Source organism: Octodon degus, unplaced genomic scaffold (genome assembly GCF_000260255.1).
Source record: "Octodon degus isolate 3935 unplaced genomic scaffold, OctDeg1.0 scaffold00208, whole genome shotgun sequence".
NCBI classification, from domain to species: Eukaryota; Metazoa; Chordata; class Mammalia; order Rodentia; family Octodontidae; genus Octodon; species Octodon degus.
In genome coordinates, this window is record NW_004524784.1 from 2,437,600 (window position 1) to 2,448,542 (window position 10,943).

Here is a 10,943-nt window from a genome sequence, read left to right on the forward strand (position 1 = left end):
GCAAATTTTATGAACATTTTACTATGCAAAAAATACAGTTAACATATGTATGAGGTATAATTACTGATGATAGAGAATGCTTAAAATTTTTTAAGTGTTACTGCTGTAAAAGATGCATTCCTGTCAATCTCCCTAAAAACTCACCCCCTCACTTTGAACACACTCATCCCATGCTTCTTGTACTTTCCGAAGCAGTTCTGGAAGTGTTCTTTCATGACAGTCTTTATAAGGTATGATTACAAACCAGTGAATGCTGCTGATTCCTACTTCTTAAAGTAATGGCCATAGTCAAAACCAACAGAGCACTGACTGACCCATTTCTCACCAAAACTCCTCCCAAATCCATTTACGTTCAGAGCAACCCATATCCTCTGCCTAGAGCCACTACTGCTGGAATTTTCCTTTATTGCAGACGTTACCTTGGGTAGAGCATCTCTCTCTTTAGAACAGCCTAGCTGGGAGCTACTCCTACGCGGAACCTTTCCTAATGCTGTGTCCTTCCCTCCCACGCTAACAAGACAGAATGCTGATGGGTACAAATGACATTTCCACTCATTTAGTTGGCATTTCTTTCCCTGCTGATTAATTTGAGCATCTTTTTGACATAGTTAGTAGCCATGTATGTTTGTTCTTTTGTGAAATGCTTATTCACCTCATTTTCCACTTTTTAATGGGTCATCAGTTCTTTTTGTTTATACTTTAAAAATCTTATGATAAATATATCATGTAGTTTTACCATATATATCATAAATACTTCTCCAAATATTGAAGATCACTTATTTTTATATTTAAAAATAAATTCTCAAACTTTCCTTTCTCTGTGTGAACACTATCTTACTATTTAATTTATTTAAATATTTCATTTAATGGGGCCAGGGAGATGGCTCAGTGGAATAAGTGCTTCCCTGGTAAGCACAAGGGCCTGAGTTCAATCCCTGGTTCCGCAAAAAAATTTAAAAAATCAAAAATAAATAAAGAAGTATTTCATTTTATTCTTTCTTTTTTTTAAGGACCCTGTTTGAATTCTAATTGGAAGTACATGGAGTTTTTAAGCTTCATTGTGGAGGAATTAACATTCTAACAATATGGAACATCAAGACACTCAAGCCAAAAGCACAGTACATCCCTTCCTTTACTCAGGATTTAGTTTATATTGCTCAAAGTCAAATTTTATCTTTCAGCATTCTTATCTCTCTATTTTACAATGTAATTTACCAAAGACCTTGAAATGGATCATTTCAAAATTGAAAACACTATGAATGTATAAAAGGTACCGTCTGATTATATTATTGTTGACTCTGCAATGTTACCTTTTCCACTGAAATAGGTTTTAATTTTTATGTGATTAATATGCCTAAATATTCCTTTACATTTTTTCATTCTCCAGTCTGATTTAAATGCAGCTTTGTCACCCTATGTGGTATATGCAGAGAGTGTGGAGAAGTTTTTTCATTTTAAAATTATTTTGTTGTTTGCATTCATAGTTTTAATTCCCTGGAATTCATTTTTGCAAACAGTTCAAGATCTCTACCCCAATTTTTACTTTGTTACGATGGATAGCCAATTATGTCAGCACCATTTATGAACTAATATAACTTTCTCCCACAGAGTCAATACTTTTATCATATGCTAAATTCTTATAATATTGGACTGGATTTCAGAATTTCATTCTATCCCACTGGTTATTTTACCACCAATCCTGCATGGATTTAATTTCAATAGGTTTTTATTATCTTATGGTAATTCATAATTTAAATTCTCTTTAAATTAAAATGATTTTCATTTTTATATTTTTAAAGGCTGTTCTTGAGTGATTTCCATATAAACTATAAGATCACTTAATCCAACTTTAAAAAAAAACTCTGTTGAATGGTACCTGAAATCATATAACATTCATGTGATAATTACAGAAAACTGAAATATTTCTCTACTGAGACCCTTCACCTACCTACTTTTTGAGTCCCTATACTTCTTTCAGATCTTATTTTATTCTTTTTAGTAAGATTCCAGTTTTCTTCATTTTTACCACTCCGGTTTTACTTTGTGATCAAAACAATTGAAAATTGAGAGACTACTTTTATTACCAAGTAAAAATTTATATATGTGTATTTTTGCATATTTTTAAATAGGGCTCTAATTATCTCATGTAACTGTTACTGACCTCTGGAAATTCTCAGAAATATGACATCATAACCAAATTCACTGAAAGAGGTTCAGATATGAGCCTGGAGAAAGGAAAACTTTGTTCTAGACTGAAAATTAAACTGATTTTTTTTTTTTGCTTTAGTGAAATTTATAATTATTGAAATCTTATCTGAAATGGCTTCAGAAACATTATCTCTGTTTATTCTTGCAAGTAAAGATATTATCTAAAATGAAATATTTTTCTGCATTCATAGAAACAGAATCTCTGAATATAGTCATTGTGGAATTATCACTCTGGAGTCTTACTTGACTAGAAAGTTTAGAAGCTTCCACGGCATGTTCAAAATCTGGTCTTCCAATTACAGCAGGCTCTCTATTCATTATTCCTTGCCCTTTCTTGTAGGCTGCCTACAATGAATAATAAGAAAGTATTAAATAATCCTAATTTCCAATAGTTACAGTAACGTTAGTCAAAATAAGATACTAATCCCATTAAAAATAATCCTTACAACAAATCAAATAATAAAATAATGACTGCTAAAACAGGAATTATTTGATATTGTAGCTATTTAAATAAACATGGCTTTTCAGAGTAAAATGGTAACACTGAGCCTCAAGCATGTAGCCACTGTCATAGCCATAGTTACTTACATATACTGAAAAAGAAAATGTTAATGGAAATTTCCAGATAATTGAACCTGTATACTTCATACAGGTAGCACTTAGTTTTGTGTGTCCTTAAGAACTGGTCTGATCATTTTTACTAACATGCATTTAAGTATAGTAATTACTGATTTTTAAAGTGCATCTTCCCTATATCATTCCAATATTTAGTTTAAATAAAATCATCATTTTTCCCAGGATTTTACATGTGTCAATAAAATGGCATTAAGTAAGATGCGTATTGTAGGAAAGATAAAAACAGTCATGCCATGCAGGAAATGTACAAATGTATGTGTTAATAGACAAGAATCAGCATAAATAACAGCAACAAGATGGGAACAAGTCCAAGTAAAGTTTTTCAGATCACAATGACATGAGAAAGCACATGGGCCCAGAAGCCTCGCAACTTTAGCCTTCAGTGCTGAGACATCTGAATGTGATCTTTTATCTACACAGTACTTAATTCTTCTAAAAATTATATCACTAGCTATAGTCACATGCAGCCTTGGCCATTTCTGCATATATCCACATAATTCATATAATCAAATGGGTAATTCAGGGAAAAACTGAGATGTCATTAATTCAAATGGAGTAATTATACTAACCACCCAACTATCAAAGCAGTGTCTAGTCTCCCACAAAAAAAATTTTTTAAAACATCATTTCTGCAGAAGATTAAGAAAGACAAATTACATTGCTTATGATCCTGGAGATCTCTGTTGCCTTCTTGATATCCGGCCTGTTGAGCTCTGCCGTGTATGCATGGGTGTCCTGTACGTCTTTCCTATAAGAAATCTGATCAAAGAGACAGTTTAGATTGAAGAAAAATGAATAATTTCATGTAGCTACTAACCTTCGTGTCCATAACATTATTCCTCCTTGTCACACAAGCTTAGAGAACATACCAACCTAAAGTTGCTTTATTATGTTTTGACGTCCAACATTCATTTTAATGTACTAATTCTTTATAGCATATGTGTAGCTCACTAACATTTACATCTTTAAAATTAATTTATACTACCCAAGAAATACAAGAATGAGCACAAAACTAGTCTTAAAGGATTTTGCATATACTTCTCTATTTATATGCATTTGTTTCTAAGTACATATGCTTTTTTTTTTTAATAACCAGCTCAGCCCACCATTGGGGCAGGGCTGGTATGGCATGCGATGCTGGGGATCGAACCGCGGTCCCTGTGCACTTGCCTAAGCAGGCACTTTAGATGGCTGAGCTATCTTGCCAGCCCTAAGTGTATATGCTTCTGTTCACATGGAGAATACCCTACCCATGCACTTTAGCATGCGCTGCACATACTTTCAACCCCAACAGATGCAGATGAAGCCCAGCTCCCAAATACTGAATATCATTTCCTTTGGGGAGAGTAATTTTTGCTGTTTTTTTCTTTTTCTTTTTTTTCCAGTACGGAGGATTGAAGTCAGAACCCTGCACTTTCCAGGCAGGCCCTTATTCCACTGAGCTACCTTCCCAGCCCATGAGACGGGAGGCAGTGAAGCTCTGCCACTTTCTCTTTTAGCTCCACCTTTCTCTCCCTTTTTCTACTGGACTTTTCAAATGTTTATGTCTGACAACCAAGTCATGGGTACCAATAGTCTTAATCTTTTATGTACATGACTTCCATGACTCAGCCCTCCCAAAGTAAAAGCAATCACATGAATGAATATCCCCTCTCTGAATGCATGTTAGATACAACCAAGCCAAAGGATGGAAAGTAGAGATTTAAAATACATTTTGGCAAATGGAAAGTCTTTTAGATCATGTTGTCTGTTTACATTAACTTGAATGACAAGGGGGAGGAGAAACCAGAATTAAACCGATAGAAAGCCTGGTGGCCAACAGCTCACCCATCTGTTCATTTCTCTGGTTCTTGAAATCTGTCCTAAATCAGTGATTGCCAGATGTAGTTCTATCCGCTACATCATCAGAGGCTGACTGACTTTCCTATACTAATGTATTCTGTTAAAATTATAATGCAAAATAGACAGACAGGAACGACCATTTTAAAAACCCATCTTTACTTTTTCAGACATAGCTAGAACTCAGAAATATGAACCACTAGCCACCTGTACAAATGTAAATTAATTGCCCTTTGTATAAATCAAGTCTTTCCAATGTTGCTCATAAAGTTTCTGCAATAGCATCATTTGGGCTACTTATTAAAACTGTAGATTCCTAAGCTTCATCCATACTCCTCTGGAACAGAATTTCAGTAAACAAAGCCAGGAATCTGAGGGGGTTTTTCAATACTAGAGATTGTATTCAAAGGCACTTTCCCACTAAGTTACATCCCTGCTCCTTTTTGAAATTGTGTTATTTGGAGAAAGGGTCTTGCTAAGTTGCCCAAGCTGGCCTTGAACTCATCACCTCTCTACCTCAGACCCTAAGCACCTAAGATTAGAGACATGTGCCCCCCATCCAGCTAAGAATCTCATTTTAATCCCCCATTCGATCACTACAAACCAACGTTCCAAGTAATATTTATTTATCTTGTTATATTCCTTTCAGCCTGACAGAGTTTTTTTAAAAAGTTCCCACCTTCTTCCTTCTTTCAAAATAGTTATCAGGAATTAAGAAATGGTGAGACATTAATACTTCAATAGGTTTCCAGGTTTCCTATGTATTATTTTTATTTCAGTGAAACATTAATGTATACTTTTGTTTACTCTTTTATAAGCTTGCATCTGCCTTCCCACCAAGACAATTGCTAGGCCACATTTATAATCATGAATCTGTCTGACAACCGAACACAGCTTAGACATAATTAGTATAATTTCAGCAAGAACATCTGTTTTCAGCAGTATTTATATTTTCATTGGCTTTGCCTTAACAAATAGTTTCAGGTAGGTTTTGTGCACCCAGGTAGAAAAAAAATATTAAAAATAATCTGGAAAGTGAATTATTTTGTTGGGTGAATTTTAAGTCTTCAGGGATTTAAAAATAGGCCAATTTCATTGGCTTCAAAAAGCAATGTACTTATCTACAGTGATGGCAACTTGGGCTCAGCCAACATTGAGTGAAACACGAGCTGTGTAAATAAAAACCAGCTCTCAGGTGAAAACACACTGAAATTATTACCCGCCTCCAAGACTAACTTACTGCATTCATATGAAAACCACGGGTGGGGCAGGGGATGTTTTTCTGTTTAGAAAAGAATGAGAATAAAAAATAGAAACCTTTACTTTTTGAAAAGAACTGCAACCTTTCAGAAATCTCTGCTTTACACGGGTTACCTAATTATATGCTGTTCAGCCTAATGACTGCATGAAGGGAGGTGAACAGCACAAAGGCTGCAGGAGCAGGGCTGTGAATAGGGCCCCATCATCCATGTAAATTGCAAATTAGAGGCCAGCATATGCGACTCAAAACAAATATTAAGATTGACACAAGCCATGCATTCAAACAAGAGGACACCACAGAGCCACACAGGAGAAAAGCATAGAAACCAATCACCAGTGAGATCTTCTAGAACACTATCTGGGGCTGGTCCATGGCGAGGGGCCCGCAATAAAGAACAGGCAGGAGGGGAGCACTCCTGACACCACTCTCCACAAGGACCTGTCAACACACTTGGTGCGGCAACAGGGCATCCTGAATAGAGTGCTTGTCTTCCTACATCGAACTTCCTGTTAACCTTGGTAGGTGTAAGGGAACTCCTCCAACCTTCCTCAGATGTCTGCAGCCTGTGTTTGTCCACCGCATTGGAACGCAGGAAGAATGAGAGTGTTGTGTTGCAAAAGAGAGGTTGAAGGCCACAGAGAGAGAGACAGAGAGACAGAGAGAGAGACAGAGAGAGAGAGAGAGACAGACAGACAGACAGACAGACAGACAGACAGACACAGAGACAAAGAGAGACAGAGACAGAGAGACAGAGAGACAGTGTTTTCCCAACCAATCCAAGTCCTCAATCCTAAACTTATTGCAACAGTGAAGTGATCTCTATTCTTCAGTCTTCATGTTCTCATGACAACACGGCAATCTATAGAATGGTGACGTAAATAAGGAGGGAGAATGGAAGAGATTCGACCCAGAATGGGTGCCAACTTGATGATCAGTAGCCGAGAGTGAATCGTTTGCTGTAATGTTGGATTTCTTGCTCTTCTCCTCAGTGGAGAAGGAGGAAATCAGAAAGAGGAGAGGAGCAGGAAAGGAAACTACAGTAATAATATTTTTAAATGGTCTCTGTTTAGGCTACTCTGTACCATATTGAGTATGATTCACTCTTAAAGATGTTCTTTTCAGGGCTAGGGAGATAGCTCTGTGACATAAACCCCTGCCTTGCGAGCTGAAGGACCCAGGTGTGATCCCTGTACCGCATGGCTATACCAGCCCCCAGAACTACTGGTGTGCTGTGCCAGCCACTGAGACTGGACATGGTGGCACAAGCCTGAAATCCCAGCCCTGAGGAAGCTGAGACAAGAGGATCACTATGAGTCTGAAAAGCATAGCAAGACCACGTATCAACAACAACAAAAATGTTCTTTGCAAATGACTACAGTACCTATTAAACCAAGTTCCCTTACTGCTCTTCTATTTCAAATGTATTTTTAAATTTTAACCATTTAGTCTTACTATGAGCGTCAGAAGGATTTTCGCAAATTCCACAGGGAAGACAAATGTACTGTCCATGAGCATCACATTACTCCTCTAAAATGACTTACAGAAAAAAATGGTATATTGAGATTGTTTTAGTCTCCTCCTGCGAGACAACACATTCCTGCATTTCCCTAAATCTGTACCATTCAATAGAAACAGTAATCATCAGCCAGGCCTAGTGGCACACACTGAGGCTGAGGTAGGAGGATCTTAAGTCCAAGTCCAGTTTGGGTAACTTAGGAATTTAGTAAGACCCTGTCTCAAAATTAAAAAGGGCTGTAGGTGTAATTCAGCGAGAAGGCCTTGGGTTCAATCCCCAGGACCATGGGAAAAAAGTAATTATTATACATTTATCTTGGACCCCATGCGCTGATTATCAGCTTACCTTTTCAACAGTAAGTTAAGATACACAGTCTTCTCTGAAACAATGATTCTCATAGGAATACCTATAATTGTTTGAAATAGTTGACAACTGCTTTTTGCCTTCTTTTTCCCACTGGATTTAATTGTTTGCCCTTTTCCATAGATGTGGGCCCTTTGCCTAATTTGTTCCTTTGTGGGACACATGGACTAATTTTCTTCTAGTATTTTTCTACCAGGAAACCACTTTCCCCTCATTCCATGTGATCAGGCAGGGGTCCTGAATGTAGCCTACCTTCTTATTAATGAGGTAGCTAAGTGACTCGCGCCATCCAAACAGAAGCTACACAGGAGGCCAGAGTCCTTCCAAGGATTCCTCGTGACAGTGTGAAGGCTCTGGATCCCGGGATGCCTAAGGGAGCTTTAATTTTCTAAGTATAAATTGGCCCTCTACATCCATGAGTTCTACATTTAAGATTCAACCAAAGGTAGAGTAAAGACACTTTTAAAAAACTGCATTGTACTGATGGGGGGCTGTATATAAACCATTAGACTTTCCCTTTTAACTTGAGCTCACTTGAGATGCATGTCTGACCCTAAGTCTAGAAAGCTCCAAATTTCATGCTTTTCTCTGGTGTCAAATTCATTACCACCTCCAAGAACTGTATTCCATCAAAATCTATCTTTGCATTCCTTCTTTGTCTCATCATGTTCACCTCTGCCCTCGGCTTCTATTTCTTACTATTCTTTCAAACTGGTCTTGTTCTCTCCTAATACTCTTTCTACCTCTGTCTCATAAGTGCAGCGCCTTTGGCACATTTCCTTCCTTCACGCAGCCTGTTCTATGTGCCAGTCACTGTGTCCTTTAAGTGCAGGTATTCAGAATTCCTCACTTCACTCTGCTGCCCTGGATGGTCTGTGCAACAGGGCTCCACAATGCTCACTTCCAAGGTTGCAGCCACATTCTCCACATGCCCTTCCTTAAATCACTGTGAGTTAGACTTGGCCAGTAAAAAGAACCCCTATGAGATTTTTAAAAGTAGACGTCGCTGCCCTGACTTTCCAAATGCTCTGTCAGAGGACTCACAATGATCTTTTGGTAAGCTGTCTATATTTATACAACAGCGATGTGAGACTTCATGGTAAGGGAGTTCATAAACTAAAGAGAAGCACGGGCTCTACAGGCTGGAAAGTGAAAGGCCATCACCTGGAGGGAGAAGACTGGGGGTGAGGAGCGGCAACCTCCAAGAGAGCTGCCATGGACAGGCCCCATAGACCACGCACAGCACGCACCGGTGGGTCCTGGAAGGACCCAAGTCCCTGGCCCAGAATTCTGAAATGAATCTTTGTGAGGGGAGAAAAAAAAAAAAAAAAGACAGGATAGATCACATTTTATATTTGAGCAACAGAAGCAAGCAATATAACATGTATGAGGTCATAATCATGAAGCCTAAGTTCAATCATTCTCACAAACAGGCATGAGGACTGGGAATCCCATTCCTTTTATTTGGAAGTGCCGAAGATGGAACCCAGAGCCTCGTGATAAGTGAATGTTCTACCATGAAGGAACAACTTAATTATCTTTATTATACTTATATGAACATTATTTTCTATAAGATAACATAAACCTTTTAAATTTCAGTTAATGTAGGATCTGATGCTATTCAGAACACACAAAAGTTTCCAAACTTCTAAAAGAAAGGAAATATGGAATTATGATTAGGACAATTTATCATTATTATTCTTGTTATTGGTTATACTCTCTTTTATTGTCCATAAAAGTTTTCTTATTTATAATTTAATTTTATTACCACCACTGTCATGTGAAGAAGGCTGAGAGATAAGCAAATCATCAATATCCATCTATTTTTAATATTAAATCCCAAAAGACTGTTATTGTACCTCACATTAGAAAATGACACAGTCCTAATTGTTTTGTCAGTATCATTTTACTGATTGATCTTTCAGCTTTTTCACATGATAGAAAATAAATTTGTCTACTGATAAGTTTTTATTGATTTTAAGAATATATATATATATATATATATATATTATTTCCCATGTTGAATTTTTTTTTCAATATATATTGAATTGATTACCAATCTGGAGCTTGAGAAATTTTATCATTCCAATTTCATCACAAGTCTGTATAGACCACATGACTCAAGATGGCAGTTTAAAATTTGTTGGAATTACTTCAGAACTATTGAACTTCATGTCTCTGATAAGACTGATTAGAATTAATAATGTAACTGGAGTTTTTATTACAAGCCCATATTTAGAGGAGAGGCACAGGACAATACTTCCCCTTTCTCTAATTACATTAGAAAAGTTTGGCAAGGGTGCATCCCTTAAGACATAGAAGAGTTTAGTTTGGCTGTGTTTAATCATTCTGCGATGATAGTATCAACAAACTAGCCAGCAAAACCTTTTATATATGCCTTTCTGACCTACATGTTTCATAATATGAATTTTATACTGATTTGGCCCTTCTATAAATTTCTCTTAATTGTTTTAAATTAACTATGATGTCACCTTTAACTCTCAAATCACCCTCTAAAACCTGGAGGACAACCAAGAAGGCCTAACATTCAATGAAGCAGCTCTTCTATGGAGCCTTTTTCATATATTATTCATTTACTATGTGAGGGAGCCTAAGGGAGGTAAATACTATTTTCGCTGTTTTATAGATAAGACTGAGAAATATTAACTTGTCTGAGGTCATCTTCATAATTTGGCAAAGTAAGCATTTAATCATGCTTTAAAAATATGATGCTGTGGAAAAAATAAATAAATAAATAAATAAAAATATGCTGCTGCGGAAGACATTCTGAAAAAAAAAATTTTTTTTCTGTGATCACTGAATTTTAGAATGACGTAGAGACTACAACCCCCTGGCAAATTCTTCACCTGTGAACTCTCAGCTATTCAGAGGGAAGAATTCAGCTGGGTAGTTACAAACAATCCTCTCTCCCATCCTGTTTTGTGTATTCACATTCTTACAGGTACAAGAGAGAGAGAGCCTATCAGTGGAAACCCATTGGCTCCCTCATGACCATCCTTTTTTTTTTTTTTAGCTATTCTAATAAAAGATATTACCAAGAATGTGGCAAACATTAAAAACTCTGAACAAGAGTGGTCTCCATTTCTTGGCTCACTAACA

The 10,943-nt window shown here is 36.9% G+C and overlaps 1 protein-coding gene across 4 annotated transcripts in view; it reads right to left on the bottom strand.

Moving 5' to 3' along the window:
* Positions 1-10,943, bottom strand: part of Nebl (nebulette) — a 403,483-nt gene that overhangs the window by 107,753 nt on the left and 284,787 nt on the right. For 3 of the 4 annotated variants that reach the window (XM_023704950.1, XM_023704952.1, XM_023704949.1), the window contains exons 6-7: positions 3,502-3,603; positions 2,452-2,553 (exon numbers count right to left, since the gene is read on the bottom strand). The exons of the other annotated variant lie outside the window; for it this stretch is intronic. In XM_023704950.1, the coding sequence (XP_023560718.1) occupies positions 2,452-2,553; positions 3,502-3,603 (204 nt within the window). The remainder of the gene's footprint in view (positions 1-2,451; positions 2,554-3,501; positions 3,604-10,943) is intronic. 4 annotated transcript variants of the gene reach the window in all.